General features: G+C 33.6%; 1 protein-coding gene across 1 annotated transcript in view; it reads left to right on the top strand.

Moving 5' to 3' along the window:
• The window catches only part of Dpp10 (Dipeptidyl peptidase 10), a 1,604,019-nt gene that overhangs the window by 1,233,985 nt on the left and 351,000 nt on the right, over positions 1-19,034 (top strand). The window contains exon 21 of the mRNA XM_089594726.1: positions 8,147-8,341. Within this exon, the coding sequence (XP_089450852.1) occupies positions 8,147-8,341 (195 nt within the window). The remainder of the gene's footprint in view (positions 1-8,146; positions 8,342-19,034) is intronic.

The raw sequence follows: 19,034 nt of genomic DNA, 5'->3' as shown, positions 1-19,034 counted from the left end.
AAAGGAGGAGGAAGAAGTACTACGTAGAATGACAAACGTCCTACAAAGTATTAAAAAAGCAATTGACAGGCAGCCAAACGTCAGCAACACAGTCAAGGAAGCCAGAGTTCACCTGGAAGAAATTTGTGGGGTCTTAAAGGACCTTAAAGGCCACCACCAGAAGACTTTAGGGGCATGTAAGTGTTAAGGGCATCTCTGCCAGCTCGTGTAATAAGACAGCCTCCGAAAAACAGAGGTAGAGACGATGGCACTACCGAGAATCGAAACGTATCAAAGAAAAGCAAGAACGACGCTGACGACGACGTTCTGTGGAGGGAAGTCGTAAACAAAACAAAGCAGGCACTTGCGAACCGCAAGTATTGGGAGTTACCAGAATACGCAGCACAAAGGCTAGTTGTATTCTGGGGAATCTCGCCAAAAGCACCAAAGATAAGGAAAAGCTTACACAGGCTATCTTACTGGCAATTAGTACCGCAGGAAAGTTATAATCAAGGAAACCTAGAGTTACCTTGGAGGTACTAGACTGAGAGGCAGTCACCGATGAAGAGAAAGTTTTAGCAGCCAATCAAGAAGCTGTTAAAATAGGAGAAGACCTAGGTGAAATTAAAGTAGCTATGCTACCGCTAAACCAACTCTCAGGCCGTTATGCATGCTGGATACGCTTGGAAAGTCATACAAAAAGTTGCTTTAGGACCGTCTTCTACAGGCCATATGACAGAATTCTCTGCTAGAAAATTCCAGAGGGGACGTTCTTAGTAGAATACGTGGACGATGCTGCTGTAGTAATCGTCGAACGCACGATGGAACTTGTTCATATACGACTTAACCAGGTTATGTGGAGAGAAGTTCCATGGATGGAAAACCATGGACTAGAAGTTGCAGCAGAGAAAAGAAAGATGGTACTATTGACGAGAAAAAAGATACATACTATCATTACCCTTACAAGAAGTAAAAGTAGTGACGAAGAATGCCGTAAAATACCTAGGGGTGACGCTGGATTGAAATCTTACGTTTTGGAGCCATCTTACGCAAGCAGCAGACAAGGCAGAAGCAAGAGTAGCGGCATTGAGTTGAATCATGCAAAACGTTAGAGGACCAAAGCCTGCTAAACGCAGGCTGCTTATGTCTACAGCTCAGTCTATTATTTTGTTTGGGGCTGAGATATGGGGTGACGAAATGAACGTTGAAAAGAAGAGAGTAAAGATCAGTTAAGTTCAAAGATAGACCTTGAGGAAAGCCTGTGGCTATCGCACAGCCTTAGAGTCTGCAACTATGGTGATTGCGGGCGTAATCCCCATCGACCTCTTTGCGAGGGAAAGACGATTGAAGCACCTTACGGAGTAGGACCTAGGAAGAATTGAGGCCAAGAAGAACGCCCGGGAAATGACCTGGGAACGCTAGAAACATAGATGGCAAGAGAAATCTAGAGGTAGATGGATGGCACGCCTGATAAAAGATGTCAAGGAATGGACCGAGTGGAAACACGGAGAAGTAGATTCCTACTTTACCCTATTTCTCTCGAATCAGGGGTATTTCCTCTCGTACCTCAACAAGATGCAAAAAACACTGCTTGCAAGTACTGCGGCTACGACAATGATGACGCAGAACATACGTTCTTTGACTGCATCAAGCGGCAAGCCGAACGAAACGTGCTGCAGGAAAGGATCGAAACCTTTCATCCCGACAACGTTATAAATAAAATGCTACTTAACGAAGAAAGGTGGACTGCAGTAGCCCAATACATACATACAGTTCTCCGGGTCAAAAAGGAGGATGGTTTTCTGGACGACTGAGAGGAGGTGGTGCGAGCGTGGATCCGGTACTATTGGGGGGGGAGCGTGGGGTTATGTTTTTGCTACGGCGTTCAAGGTATTGAGGGGAGGCAATAGCGAGGAGTCAGGGTTGGGGCAACCAGATTGTGGCCGCGGGGCATTTATTGTACGGGATGGGGGCCTGCGTGGGTGCTTAAGCACGTGCAGACTACCTGAAGCCACTTTGATTTATCACCTTTCTACCAATAAATGGCTGCGGCTTTATGGCCCATGCTCTCGGATGCTCTGCTTTCACTGCCTTACTTTTTTTTTCTTTTTTTCTCTCTGGGTGCTGGCTTTCAGGGTATGGCTGTGGGGTGGTCGGTGTTCGGTGTTGGGGCTTGCGTAAATACTTGAATGCGGGCAGGCTTTTAAGGTCCACTTAGCTATATCACCTTCCTGCCGATGAGCAGCTGCACCTCAGTGGCCTAAGTTTCAGCCCCATGGGGTTTGTGGTGGATTTGCTCCTTGTACCTTTGTTAGGCGTAGCTGGATCTGGGCTCACACTGCGGAGCATCTGCTTATTATTTTGCTTCTTTTCTCTAACGAAGCAGAGAAGAGGAGCTTGGATGCATGACGGAAAATAGAAAACACTCTAGATGACGCAAAAGTTACAAGACGCGTTGGTTACGAAACACTGAAGGAAGCTGAAGTTAGAGGCTAAGCTTCCATTGGCCCGGCTTGAAGTATAAATGCGAGAGCAGATTCTGAGCCAGTTGTTCTAGGAGAAAGATCTTGCCAGTTCAGTGGGTATGGCTATAACGAGTCCCACACAGGACAAGGTTTATATACCCCCTTCTATCGTTCATACAGGCATTTTAGACTACCTCGAAAAAAAAAAAAAAATGGTTACGGTATTAATAACAACTATTAAGATAATAATAATATTAATATTGCCAATAATAATTAAAAAATAATGATTATGATAATGACGATAATATTAATAATGTTGTTGATAGTACTAATGACGATTAGAGTGATGATAATGATAATAGTGGTAATAATTATTATGATTTTGATGATGATAATTTTAATGATAATAATAAAAAATGATGTTAGTATTATAATTGTTGATAATTGTAGTAATGCCTTTAAAAGAAGAAGAAGTTATAATGATAATTAAAATAATAAAGATAACTACAATCGTAACAATGATAATAATTATAGAGATAATGATAACTCTGATAATGATGATAATGGTGATGATAGTGATGATACTAATGATAATGATAACGATAATGTTTATAATAATAATGATAATATTGATAGTCGTGGTTTTAATAATTATGACAATAATGGTTATGATGATGACGATGATTATTGTAATGAAGATAAACTCAACGCTGAAGATTAAAATGACGATGATGATCAAGTTACTAATAATAATAATAATAATTATAATAATGTTAATAATAAAGATAACAAAGGAAATTATAATAATAATTGTAGCAATAATCAAAATAATGATAACAATGATGATAATGATAATAATAAGGATAATGATGATGATTTCGATTATAAAATTAATTATAAAAACAGTAATGATATGAATAATGATAAAGATGATGACAATACTAATTTAAATAGTAAAAATAATGATCATTCAAATTATAACGATAATTGAGATGATGATAACAAAACCGATAAAGATAATGATGATAATGAGAATAATAAAAAAAATGATACTTATGATGATAATAATAAATATTTTACTATCGTAGCAATAACAATAATAATAAAAACAACAATAATAATAATAACGCTGATATTAATCATAATGACAAACACGATTGTAATAATAATGATGATGATGATTATGATAATAAGGAAAACGTCATTGATTCATTGATGAAAATGATTATAATAATGATGATGATAACGATGATGTTGGTAAAGATCATGATGATGATAATGATGATGATGATGATGATGGTGATCGTGATAATAATGATGATGATAATGATGATGAAGATGATGATAGTGATTATGATGATGATGATGATGATGATGATGATGATGATGATGATGATGATGATAATGATGATAATGATGATGATGATGATAATGATGATGATTATGACGATGACAATGATGATGATGATAATGATGATGATTATGACGATGACAATGATGATGATGATAATGATGATGATAATGATGATGATGATGATGATGATGATGATGATGATGATGATGATGATGATGATGATGATGATGATGATAATGATGATGATGATGATAATGATGATGATTATGACGATGACAATGATGATGATGATAATGATGATGATTATGACGATGACAATGATGATGATGATAATGATGATGATAATGATGATGATGATGATGATGATGATGATGATGATATTAATGATTGTTATAATAATAATGATGAGGATGATAATGGCAATGACAAAAACCATAATCATGATGACGATACTAATAGTTGTGTTAATCTAGTGTTGATAATAATGAAGTTGTTGATGATAACGAAGTTAATGATGATGATGATATATATGATTACGTTGATGTTTTCGTCATCTGATAAGGCTTTTAAGTCCTGAATGTTAATAATTTTTTTTTTTCGTTTTCTTTGTTGTTTATAAAAATGTCTTTGTTGGTAAGGTATTTTAATTTTAGGTGGCCTTTAAAAGAACTGCTTATATTAACAGGTAATAAGTTGTGAAGACTTTTGATGGCACTAAATAGGGCTAGTGGTAATACTTTCAGTCACTTCTTTATATTATTCTCAATAGTTAGCTGCGGGTAACTTATCCCTCGTTTTCGGAATTCTTACACACTGAGATCATGATGGAGGGCGATACGCCTTTGGTCGAAGAATACTGCATCTTCATATTGCTGCTAGATAACTAATTGCTCGTTGTAAGTCACAAAAGAAAGCCTGGAGAATACCTTTCCTATGGGTGTGCCGTCAGGATAAACCACTGGGAAGAAGGCGGATATGATTTTTAGCTGATTTGGCTGCTCGAGTTCTATAAGGTTTATTTTACTGACTTGTTATTGTAGCAATAGGTGCTTTAGTTTGAGTTAGCTTCGAATAGATCGGTTGGAAGAATGACTACAAAACGTTGAAGTGTTGGAGCAATCTGCGCTTTAGTAAGACATCTTCTGGTTCAACGCTGAGAGAGGTATTGTTTCGAACGCCTTGTTATTTCTTGCAGGCGTTACTCTTGGTTATTTCAGATGGAACTTGATAGTTGGTTGTCCATTGGAGAAGAGTGATGTCAGTAGCTAGGATACTAAGCTGCATGAATACCAACTTTATTTGTAATGTACTACCGGTGAACGACTATAGTACTTAGTAATTTGCTCGGGTATATTGTAACTAGACTTAATTTCTTAGGTTGCAGGTACCTTAAATTTCTCTTTGACAAGATTTTTGAGGATTTCATGGAACTCAAGTAAAAAGTTAGCATATTTCGTTAAAACAACAAGCTCATTTATTGCTATTATCGTTAGTTTTTTGAGTTACAAGCTATCAAAAAAACAATTAAAAAGTTATTAGGAGATAGTATGCAAAATATTTGAAAAATTAAGTAGTACTTGCACTTTTGTACTTAGCAACTACGAGAGTTTTGGTAGTTTGATTGATATATAAGTAGTATTATATAAAAGTACCATGGATAAACATTACAAATACCTAATCAAATAAAAAGTTTAATAACACTTGGTTAATAGTTAAAAACAACGTTTTATAGTGGTACTGTCATATTTAAGTATTGATTTAAAATCAAAAACAATGTTTTTGCTGTTTGGAGAACGTCCCAGCCTTTATTAGGTACAATAGTTCATGTGTGTCTAATACTCTAAATAAAAGAGGTCCCCTATATCACCAACATTATGTAAATCCTATTTTTTTATTGACTCAACGAAAAAATTATAACAATTTTTTAATTGTTTCGCATCTTGTTGTTTATTAATATTATTATTACAGTTATTTATATTGCAAGTTTCAGGAAAAAGGCGCTTTCTGTAATTTTGTTCTATATCTTAAATTTTTATTTTATTAATAATAACGGTACGTGCAAATTCAATGTTGTTCAATGTTATGTTGTGATAGTACAGATCTATATTTTGTTTCTTCTTTGTCTCTTTCGTGTTCTGCTATTCTTAATTTTAGAGCTCTCAAAGTTTTACCAACATAACATCAGTGGCAATTTGCTCATAATATGTGAAAAATGACGTCTTTTTTATCGAGTGGCTTAGTTACATCTTTTTCAAAGAAAAAAATTGAGTTTGACTTATTATTTAAACTGGTTACAAGACCAATGTAAGGCTTTTTGCAATAATATTTAATTTGACTGTGTAAGTAGAGAATGCATGGTAAGGATAAGATCACTTTAAAATCATCATTTTTTTGTGATTGTCAATCATATTCATTTTTGTAAGATATTTATTCTTTTATTGACGAATTCATCAATTAATTTTTTAGGATAATGATGAGTTAGTAAAAATTAATAACTCCATTTTTTAGTATCATTACGAGATAAGTCTCTGTTAATTTAATGGAAACGTCTACTAGTGTGCGAATAATACCTTGTTTATGCTGTAACAGACGATAGAAGAGAAAATCCAAGTATTGGCCAGAGTGTGTGGATTTTTGATACCAATTAATTAGTACTGTATTTATTTGATGATTGGTCATTTTTAAATCTAAGGAACTGATGTCGTTACTGTTCCACATCTCAACAGCAAGTTATGAGTTAGGACAACAGCAATCGAAAATATTTTTAGTGTAGTTATTATATTCAGAAGGCACACATATAAGGATATTATCCACAAAGCGCACATACAGTGAAACTTTAGAACACAAGTTCTTAAAGCATGAAATTTTAAGTAAACGCATAACAAGATCATACAGTACCAGACTAAAAGGACTGCCTATTGGTGATCAAAAGACTCGTTATTAATACTTGTTGTTGAGTTAGAAGCAAGTAGAATTCTTAGTTGATTAAGAAAATCTAAGTACAATTTTTCAAAATAGACATTCGTCTTACAGTTAAAGAATCTCAGAAAAGTTTCCACTGCGTTTATTAATTACGTTACAGTAGTATTACTAAATAAGCCAACTACTTCAGGACTAATTGGAGTGAATCATTTAAAACAATAACATCTTTTAAATTATTTTTTAATTTCTAATTGATCATTGTGTGTGACTTTTTATGGCTAAACATTATTAATCGAAAGTTTAAAAGAAATTTAGAAAAACTGTAAGGGAGTGAATTCGATGTCAAGATAATGATACGGATAAGAATGTCTTCTTTGTGTATTGTTATTAGTCTGTAGCATTAAGATAAGGTTTTTGATCGAATACCGTTATTTAACTCATTTTCTTCATTAAAAATACTGTATTGATGTCAAGTTTTAAATTAAATAGAAGACTTATGGCATTTTCTGATTGTTCGATTTACCAACGTGTGGGGACGCAATTTGGTTGTTGATTAAATTTTTTTTTCCTACTTGAAATACTTCAATTGTTAAACTATATAAAACATTTTAGGATTACAATTCTTATTAATAGAAACGTTATTTTTACTTTCATGGATTATTTGAATGCTAAGGAAAACTTAAATAAATAACTTATGACAAAGACTTTTACAAGGACGTGAGACAAGAAGATAAATAAGATATGCTACTACTGCATCACATAAGATATAAATTTGAATACTAAGTCAATACCAGCTCTCGTACGACACACTAACACTACTGTATACGTACGATTAATAAAAGTATACTGCAAGTAAGAGCAAAAATAAGGCCTTTTGGTCAATGACTGGATCCAGATGAACAATATTAAATGCATTTGTTCTTAGAACAATTCTATGAATTTTGCCTGTTACTTATAAAAAATTGGACGTAACGCCTACAAGTTTAATTAATTTTTAACATGTTCATATTGTAAAGATTTAAGTACAAGGAGTAGAACAAGATAATTTTATGTAATAATTATATTTTTATCTAAGAAAAGTCTTATTATCTGGAACAACGTAAGGCTTCCTCTGAAAAATAAATAAAAGCGTAGCTGAACTTTAAAATATGCATTCATAGAATTCTAATTTTTTTTTTTTTTTTTTACAGCTTTATACCTCTTTGTCAATCTAAAGTTTCAAACATTTTCTTTTATTTCTTAGACGCATCTGATAGTTTTCTAAGATGTTAGTCACAACTTTTAACTATATTTGCATTTGTTTTATCTATATTCTTTTTAATATTAATATACGTCACTAGTTTTAAGCTAACGGTCTTCTTTGTACATTTAGTAAGCACTTAAAAAAGTTTTTAATTCGTTCGTACTATTAAATTTTCTGTTTCAGATATGGTGCGCCAGGATCTCAACTCGTGACCAATATATTTAAAGTAGATTGGAATACTTACTTAGCAAGTTCCAAAAATTTTATTGTAGCTCAAATCGATAGTCGTGGTAGTGGAGGACAAGGCTATAAATTATTACATGAAATTCACAACCGCCTTGGAACAGTTGAAGTTTCTGATCAACTGGAAGTCACTGAGTAAGAAAAATTTTCTTGTTTCTAGCTAATAAGTAAGTTATAATCACACTTCTTATATTTTGTGTTTTGTTAAAAAAAAAAAGAAGAAGAAAAAAATGAAATAAAATGAAATTAAAATAAACCAACAAATATTAAGAAGAGCACGGATTGTCCAATGATTTCAGGTTGTTGGCCAGTAAACCTCATTGTCTTACCAACTGTAAAAGTCCTTATATACCTACACTTAAAATCTTAGACCCACTGAATGTAAAAAATTGGTGTAAAAGCTTTGCAAAATATTACTTATATGCCAGTTTTCATTAGAATGGTAATAAATTTATATCAAAACCACTTAAATATAACTGTCAACACGATCACGATAGTCGAATAAAAATGGCAGGTTTATTGCTATGATCCCAAGGCTTCTACTTGTACTTTATAAGTTGGGAGTAAGCGTGGATTTTACTGAGATATTTAACGGATAAACTAACTGTTTACTGATTTGCCACATGCTCAGCTCACGATAAAAGAGAGTTTTACCTATATAGTTATAGATTATAGTATACGTTACATTTTTTGACCCTGCTTCAAATTAGTTTAAAAAAAAGAAATGAAATAACAATAATTCCATCAAATTCCAAACATATGGTGTGCTGTGGTGGCGTAGCATCGTGTGGTGTTGTGTAGAAGGGTTAAGGCACAGGGAGGTGTGGTGAGGGGAGTGGGTCAAGGGAAAGTAACATGCAAAATCTACTTCCGATACATATTTCCTCAAGGTTACTAATCTGAAACCGTTGATTTACTTTCATGCATAACGTGTCTATAGAAGTATAACTTCAAAAAGCTCGAAAAAATCGGGCTACTGTAGACTCACCTAGAAAGTAAATCAAAGAGAAACAAGAAAAAAAGCACTATTGACTTGGATTCTAAAGTCAATAGCAGCAGTTTAACTATTATATTGCCTTGAGTACTCTCGTGCAGGATTAGAAACACAGTTGTGGTCAACCTTGTAAAGGAACTTTTACAGTAGTGAGGAAGTAAGAATGTTTAAAAATATTTCTAGCATGCAGTCAGTGCAGCAAGATATAAAGAGAAGTATACGAGACAAGTTAACAAAAAAAGTACCGGTGCAAGCGTATTATCACCAAAGTTACAGATGTCTTGACTAACACTAGCCTCTACTGAGGTCTGTTATGTTAATGTGCCTAATACACTGTGTACTATCTTGGTATTCCCTGGCAATTTTTTGCTTGTCTCACGCGCCAAGCTATGTCTTGAGTTAATGACTACTTGTACCATACTAATCCTGCACATAGGCATGTTTAACTGCCATGGTACTTGCAAGGGCTTACGTAGCTTCTTGTGTCTCGCAAAGTCCGTATCACATTGCCATTGGCTGCGTTTATCACGATCATCATTGCTGTTAAATGCCATACATCACCACAATAGCCATGAATCTCCATTTCTCTCTGATCAATTCCTGTTACTTCGCCGTAGTGTACTATTGGTTACCATAATCACCATGGGCTGCTGTTGTCTCACTGATGGTCACTGTTGCTTTGCAGTACGTTACTGTCCATCGCCACCACCCTGCTATATGTCATCTTTGGCCACCTTATATTGACGTGGCTACCAATGAAAAATCCTTTAAAACTCAAATTCAATTTCCAAGAGATATTTTTATCATTATACGCAATTAAACTTGTAAATTACAAAAAAAAAGTAGTCAAACATGTCAAAACTGTGTTAAATGCCCTGAAAGTTTTGTTTGAAAGTTTATGTTGTAAATATCTCGTATATTATACAATGTAGGATAAAAACTAAAATACTAGCCTAGAGAACAAAAAATTGTCTACCAATTTGGCATTTAACTTTTTTTTGAACCAGTACACATGAATAAGATATTAATTACTAAAACTATTTTGTTTGATGCCACAAGTTATATGCTTATACATATTGCCAGCAGACCACGATGCTTGTTAACATACTTTTTGACTCATTCACTCTCATTGCACCTAAAGGTTTAACGTTGTCTCGTGTTTTCCCTCTGTTATTGAGCAAGAACAGTTTTCATTATTTAAAGACAAGGCAGGTTTCACAAAAAAGACAACCACTCAACAGGTCTCAAGAATCGTTATTTTTTTTAACAAGTTGAGTTAAAAAATTTATAAATTGTTAAAGATAGTGAATGTAAAGTTTAAAATTAATAATTTATGCTTTTGTGAATTTTATTTCCAGCTTTACTAAATATATTAGTACATTATATAAGACATTAGTTGGTTAATAATTAAGTTTCTTTTCTAAATTTACATATTTGAGAATTGACAATTTCAATCATTAAAATATAATTTTAGCTTTGATTAATAAATTTAATATAAAAAAAAATAAACAGACTCGTTTTTGATGAAGACCCTTACGAGTACGTGACATGAAAAGATGACTTAAAGAACACATTACTGCACTACAGAAACAAGAACTTATACAGTAGATTATCGTCAGTTTGACGTATAATACATCAATATTACTCCATGTATATTTCTTGGTAAAACCTAACAACACAACACCGAGGCAATGATGAAAAGGGAAAGCATATTCTTACGTCAGCGCGACTTACTATTTGAGTCTAAGCTTTTGCTTAATAAATGGGGACACTCGCTGGACACGTAAGTGGGACACGGGGCTAAAGGGGAAGTTCAATCTAACGACACGGTATTTGCAAAGAGGCTACAACTGTTTTATACGACTAGAACCGACTGCTGTGAAATATTTCGATGTACTGGCTTGTAGCTCGTCTACGGTTAGTCGATTTAACCCGCAGCGGCGTACCAAAGGGTATCCCGTTCATGATCTAGAAACTACCAGCACCTTTACGGGTAAAGGTATCATTTCTAGGGATTACGTGAGGGTGGATCGTAATTTGACTTACTACCTGACTAGGATATACCAATACCGTTGCGAGTACTGGTATTCACGTTGATTCTGTTAGTTCTTGTTGCTCTGATGGTACCACTGCCGTAGCGAGTAGTGGTGTGCACGTAAAAGAAAAAAAAGCATTAGTATTTTCCAGTGATCCATGGGTACTCATACCATGGCAAGTAATGGCGTGCGCGTAAAATAAAACAAAGCTTAGTATTTCCTGATGACCCATGGGTACTAATACCGTGGCAAGTAATAGTGTGCGGGTCAAAGTTAAGCAGAAGAAAGACGGTCAAGAAGCTTAATAAATTTACACTTACATTTATTTCAACGAAAAACACTCGTACAAGTAGCGAGCCAGGAAGAGGCAAGTGACTGCCCTTATAAAAGATCAAATGGTAGCAGAGGTGGACTGTGGCTACCCGTTGACCGTTCTAGGGTGAAAAAACGAGGATTCGACTATGTCTTCGCTTCGTGGTAGATTAGGTTGTAGCAGAGGTGGACTTTTACTACTCAGTCTACTTTGAAGGGCTATCGTCGGGTGTATCAATTAACTGCCGTGTCCTCACCTCGTGGTAGGCTGGAAGGTAGCAGGGGCTGACTCTTACTACTTAGTCTACCGCTCGAGGGGTAAAAATTGAAGAGCCTGGCTTTGAAGCCTCCGGGCTTTTTATAAGGAGTAGCGGACTTTGGTAATGTGTAGGTTCGAAAACGACGCAGGAAAGTTTGCTGATGAAAATCTTAAGGGAAAAGATAATAGCCAGACTAGAGCTGCTCTAGTTAAGCCACTCAGAAATTAGTACTTCCACTTACTCTTGTCCTTTCTTTCTCTTTTAAATCAGAATTTTACAGAATGTCATTGTAATTTAATATTAACATTGAGAAAAAATATTATTAATATTCACCAATGCTAAATGCTATTTGTTTATTCAGCTGAACTCATTGCAAAAAAAACAGTAAAAATCGCTTAACAATTCAATTGATGCGTGGGTGAATAAACGATCAGTATATTACGATGTATCAATTAACACTTATACTAAAACGGTTGCCGTTGCCATGATAACAATAATAATGATAATAATAATAAAATAATAATAATAATGATACTAATAATAGTAATAATTATGGAATAATAATAATAATCAAATGATGATTATAATAATAATTATAATAATTAGAATAATAATTTTTATAATAATAATTATCATAATAATAATAATAATAGTAATGATTGTAAGAAGAGCAGTTGTTAGGATGATGATGAAAATAATAGTACTTTGTTTGTCACGAGTTAACATAATTAGGTTTACCGGTAGTTTTGAATTTTTATAATGTTGCAAAAATAATGCAGAATTTTGGTAGAATTTAAGTCAACATGTTTTACGCTTGTAGTCATTGGAGGGGGAGTTGGCTTGTGGTGCCCTGGAGAATTAGAAATTCCGTTACCTGTATTGAAGGTAGAAGTATAGACTCTCTCTCACTCAACATCTCTGAGTCTGGAACAGAGGAAGGGCTAACTTTTCCGTTGTCGTTTACATTTGATAGAGTGATAAAATTTAACTAGTTTACAAATTAGACTATTACAGTATGTTTATGAAGTTATTAATGCAACGTAAAAGGGTTACTCGGTAAATCGTAAGCTTGCAAGCTTGAATGGTAAAAATCGGGTAATTCCTCAAAATAGGACTTGTCAAAGTTGATATGTAATGTAGTTGCTTGCTAATGGTGTAGTGTGTACTGGTTGTTTCTAACTATGTGTGAGAATTCTGGCTTTTACTATTATTTTCGCTTAATCTGTAAGTATTAACTCTAAGTCATTGTAATTATTTAATTCTACTCTAAAGTTACATTGTCATTTAATATTATATTAAATGTTCCCAATTAAACTTTTTCGTCTTTAGTTATTTCATTTTCATGCATCGAAAAATATTGTGCTTGTTTGTCATTTCCGGTCAGTATGGGCCAGCGTGCATATAAATGAATCATTGTGCTGCAGGTACGAGTAATTTTCAGGTGATACACCTCTTTTTTGATATACGTTGGTCCTTGCTTAAAATAATTTCAGAACAACACTAAAAATTTTTAAGAAATAAGTGGGGAAAAAATTATTAGTCATTTTAGATGACTGACGTTACAATATTGCAAGTAAGAGCAAGTAAGGCCTTTGGACTGATGGATGGTTCCTCACGAATAACAATTTCATTTATTTGTTTGTAGAACAAATTTACTAGTTCCACTCTCCACTTTGACGTTTAAGAGTAACAAAAGACTTATTATATGCATTGACGACTTGTAATCTGCATATATATGTATGTTCGGGTTTATATGCATCAAAATATAGATGTAAGAATTTGTTTTTCTTCATCACAAGAAAATGATGACGTCTAACTCTTGTCTGGAAAATTTTAATAATTCAATGCTTTGCAACACAATGAATTCATAAAAACACTCAATGAAACTAAAAAAAGCTCTCAAAGTAATGGTCAGGTAAAAGTTTATACATTCAGGTCTGTGTGATTAAGTAGCAAAGATGTGTAAACAGGTCAAGAGTATCTCAATTAAGTGAATTGTAGTCAGACTGTGTGTTACTACCAACTTGCACTCACATGTAATAAAAAGTATTAAATAAACTCAAGGTAAAATGACATACATACAGTATCAAGACTATCAGAAATTTCTAAGCAATTACGTAACATTAAGTGACAGTGGATGGTGGGTGCTTGAGTATCCAAATATAAAATTATACTTCTATAAAACCATATGGCAGGCAAACATAGTTATAAATATAAATATACCTTACATAAAACAATATTGTATGCAAAGGTGGGACAATTATCATTATAATGAGTAATATAGGGTCGTCGGTCACTGGGATTTCCAGCCTTGCGAAGAACACCTCCGCTCGTAACGAATGTCAGTGAATAACTGACTTGGTTTAATAGTGGCGATCTTTAGTTAACATAGTCTTTAGTCGACATATCGCTTCCAGAAATGGTAGTAAAAATGTATTCGCTGGCAAGGTAGCGTAAACTTAGATGGCCCTTAAAAGAACTGATGAGATTGATGAATAAGTAGGGAACGTCAATACTTATAATGACCCTGAAAAGGGCCAGTAGTAAAATTTCCAGTAATTCTTTATTAATATTTTTGATGATAGAGAGCCAGCTGCGGGTTACTTGACTCTTATCCTTAGAGTTTCTGTACGGAGACCGTACAGTAGGGAAGTACGCTGCTGATCAAAGAATATCTCATCTTTAAGTCGTTTCCCAGATAACCAACCGCTCATCATTAGTCAGGAAAGTTGGCCTAGAAAAAAACTTCTCTGTAAGTATTCCGTTGGAACGAGCACTGAAAAAGAAGCCGTTGGGCTGTCCATGCTCCTCAGGGCTACCTTCCCTGGCTTACGTTAGTTGTATTAATTCTCTAACAGCACCAGGCCGATTGGTGGAACAGCCACATAACTCTAAAGTGTTGGAGCAGGTTGTGCTCTGGCTAGACACGTCTCTTGGAATTTCGCGGAAGATGTAATCAGTGTGAATTATTAGAATGAAGTTCTTTATGCCGCTTTATTATGCATAAATGAAGTACTCACGAAGCTTAATTATCGTGAGTACTGAACTCAGTTTTCTTATATTTTTTTTAATTGTTTTTCAAATTCTTGTTTTAGCAAATTACATAAATGCAGTACTCATTTTTATACAGCTTCGTTCTTCCTATGGGTCTGGCGACCCTCTTGTTACCTGAGAAATTGCGTGTTTTTAGACTTATCTCATGTTTAAAGAACTTTGTTCTTACCGTAGGTCCCATGACCCATTTATACCCCCTGGTATATGGTTCTGAATAAGTTTACGAGAAATAATCAAAATGCAAAAATCTTTATAGATCTCTTCGTAGACGAATGCACTAGATTAAAATAAATAGAAAAACATTACGTGGAAACATTAAAATTTTTCTTAGAAGGCCCTGCTCTTGATTGGTTTCAAAGCTCTTCGAAAACGTATAAAATAGGACGACCATGAAAATTCTGGAAAAATTCTTTTATTGATACCTTTGCCGTGATTGGGTGGTTTGAAATAAAATACGCGTATCATTTTCATAGAAGGACACATAAAAGGTTGGCTTTTAGATTACGCGCTTCAAAAAAGGAATTTACTTTTAAACGCAGATTTTGAATTGACTGAAAGCAGGCAAATAAATTTTATTGTGTCAGGTTTACCATCACAAATACGATCGCATATAAAAAGGAAAGATCTTCCCTCGATGGATGATTTGATGGCATGTATTCACCAATTAGAGGGTTTTCTGCCAAATAAAAATCAAAAAATTTTAAAAACCCTGTTCTTATTGTAACAAAAAGGGGTTCCCTAACAGATTTCATGCCGGAGAAGTTTGTAGATTGAAACATTCTGATAAAAAACCTTTAAAAAATGATAACATTAAAGTGATAAATAACACTAATATTTAAAAAAGTATCTCATCATCAGATAAGTCAAAAAACGAGTAAATACCCCGCTCAATAAACTAAAAGTACGTGTTTATGATAAAACCGCAGTCACTCTATGTGATTCAGGTGCGAATGTATCAATAATAAATCATGACGCGGTTGAAAGATTACAACCAAATAAGAAAATAAGAGGGATAAATAAGCTCAATACCTTTGCAGGTCAGACCAAGACATGAGACTCAATTAATTTACGAACTAAGATTTTGAATATTTCAAAAACAGTGCGTTTTTATATTGTTAAAAGTAGCTCTTTTTTAGATGACGTTTTGTTAGAATTAGACGCTATCAAAGAATTTAAACTGTGTCAGGATGAAAACCTGAAAATTTCTTAAAGATACAGCACAGATAAGAAATCGAATGATGATATAATAATAAATTCTTCGACAGTACATTTAACTAAAAACAGAGAAGGCTCTTTACAACGCGTTGTGAAAAAGTACAAACATGTGCTTACAGAAGATAAGTTTGATGTAGACATGGTAAAAGGTTACGAGGCAACAGTGAACCTTATCGAAAGAAGATACATTGCTTGAAAACCATACAACTGCTCATTAATGGATGATGAGAAAATAAACTTTCAAATAAAGTCGCTTTTAAAAGTAGGCCTTATAGAATGCTCTACCAGCTCCTTTGCTTCTCCGGTTACTCTTATTTTTAAGAAGAAGGAAGAAAAAAAATCTTGGTTATGTATAGATTTCAGCGAACTGAATAAAATAATAGTTCCAGAATACCACCCATTTCTTATTATAAATGATTTATTACTTTGAGTGCGTAATTTTACTTACTTTTCGAAATTCGACATAAATTCGGTTTTTTAATCAATCGCAGTTAGAGAAAAAGATAGGTATAAATAAGCGTTTATAACAAAAAGTGGCCACTGGCAGTGGAAATGCTTACCTTTTGGCCTAAAATCGTCACCCGCAATTTTCCAGAGAATTCTTAGTAATACAATCGCGGAAAGTAATCTTGACTTGTTCACAATAAACTATATAGACAATATCTTGATTTTCTCAAAAAAATATTCGGAGTATGTACGTCATATAAAAAGAGTCTTGACTGCTATAAGTAAGGCTGGTTTCAAGTTAAACAAAAAAAATGTGTATTTTAAAAAAAATTAGTAATTTACTTAGGACATTTGATAAATGGCAATATAGTAAGACCATTAAACGATAATTTAATCGCTATTAAAAATTTCCATGACCCAAAAAATCAGCATAATATTAGACAACTATTAGGTAAAATAAGTTTTCATTTAAAGTTCATACCAAATGCATCAGTGATTTTAGAACCACTACATAATTTACTTAGGAAAAACATTAATTTTCAATGGACGCAAGAATGCGAAGAAAGTTTGAATAAAATAAAACAATATCTTAGTTCCGAGCCGATTCTGAAGATTTTTTACCCAAAACTACCTAAATACATTTTTACAGATGCGTTAAAAAAAGAGGTAGGGGCTGTTTTAAAACAATTTCAGAAAGATAATTCATTAAAACCAGTGTCTCATTATTAAAAAAAACTTAGTAAATCTCAAGAAAATAAACGTGCTATTTATCTAAAAGTCCTAGCAGTAAAAGAAGCATTGTTATTTAGGCAGTATGAATTATTAGAAAATAAATGCATTATTTTTACTAACCACAATCAACTTGAAAACTTAAATGTCAAAAAGAGCAAAGATCCTAAACTGGTAGAGTTGCTAAACTACATATCAATTTTCGAATTTTAAATAAAATACAACCCCGGTGTACATAATATAGAAATAGACAGTTTGTCTTGGAATCCAGACTTAAATGAAAATAACGAAAATACTTCCGCAATCAAAATAGTGAATGTTATATCGATGGAAGAATTGATAAATAATCGAAAAAGGTTCAAAATAGAAAACAATAACAATCTCAAAACAGAAGATAATATCTATTATAAAATTATTAATAACAAGAAGAAAGTATGGATTTCAGAGATTCTAGGTATCGATGCTATTAGAAGAATACACAACGAAAGCCTTATTGTAATAAAACAGCTGACACTGACCTTGACACCTAGATATTATTTCAAAAATATGCACAAACATATTAAAATTATATGTCGAGCTTGCGACACCTGTGTAAGAAATAAATCGAGGTTCGGTAATTTTATTTAACCGTTGTCCCAATTAGGTTAGGCGTCAGAGCCTTTTAAAATAATCTCTTTGGATACAATAGGAAATTATGGACGAAACAGATTATCAAAAAGATACCTTCACCTCATAATAGATCACTTTACTAAGTACGCTTTTGTGTTGAGTTCCAAGGCCCAAAATGCGAAATACTTTATTAAGTTAATAAAAAACGTACAAAATAATGAAAAGCTAAAACTACTTTTAACAGATCAATACTCTGGTATTAATTTAAAAGATTTTAAAAGATTCTTGAAATCAGAGAATATCAAATATATTTTCGTGCGTTAGTGGGTTTCAAACAAGTTATCATGCCTGATAGATTTTTTCATATACGTACTTCGTAGCACTCCCGAAATATACTGTATTCAAAAAAATTAACAATCATTTGATTTTTCTAGCATTAATACCAATAATAAAAGCTTTAAAGAGCTTGAAGTATTTTACTCTCTGGCATAAAATATTTATAAAAATGAGACATCTTAAGTACTAAAAACGAAGTTTGTTAACAATTGCAGTCCAGGAAAGAGTATATAAACACGCACACGCACACATGTTGTGGAGTAGTCTCGTCACATTGGTAAGCTTGTAGTCAATGTATGTATGCTATACATCTCAAATAGAATAGAGCTGTGCAACCTCGATACTAGGAGCCTCAGCTGCCCAATTTTGGAGTGTAAGATCTCGAGTTCAGAGATCTACCTGTTCAACGATCTTTAAAGTAAAGAGCATCCAATCTTGTTGCCTAGGACCTCCACTTAAAAGCTGCTGTAATTTAAATTCATTTGAACTGCTGGGTGTCCTAATTCGACTACATACTCGTTGTAATTAGAAGTCTTAGGTTTTCATCTTTTCAGAAATACGATCGTACAAGATATTTGAGGCCCTAGCTTTTAAAATTTTTTTTAATGCAGCCTTTTTTAAAATAAGGCTAAATTCTTTTTGTTTTTCCAAAAACTTTTCCTGACCTTTTCTCTAATTCTTTCTCTCCCCTTGGCCCTCAATGTGTTTTTCTACTTTTTTCAAAAGAAGGCAAAACGTGCTTCATTTCTTCGTACAATCGATCCAATTGTATTTAAGATAGCCTTCTTCTACTATTTTTTGCCAATGCTTGTGACCCTCTTTCCTCCTTCAAACTA

Source organism: Copidosoma floridanum, unplaced genomic scaffold (assembly GCF_036245765.1).
Source record: "Copidosoma floridanum isolate Cflo_tuat_1 unplaced genomic scaffold, Cflo_Japanese_pri ptg000021l, whole genome shotgun sequence".
NCBI lineage: Eukaryota > Metazoa > Arthropoda > Insecta > Hymenoptera > Encyrtidae > Copidosoma > Copidosoma floridanum.
The sequence above is the reverse complement of the archived record's forward strand: the minus strand, read 5'-3'. Positions and strand labels throughout refer to the sequence as shown.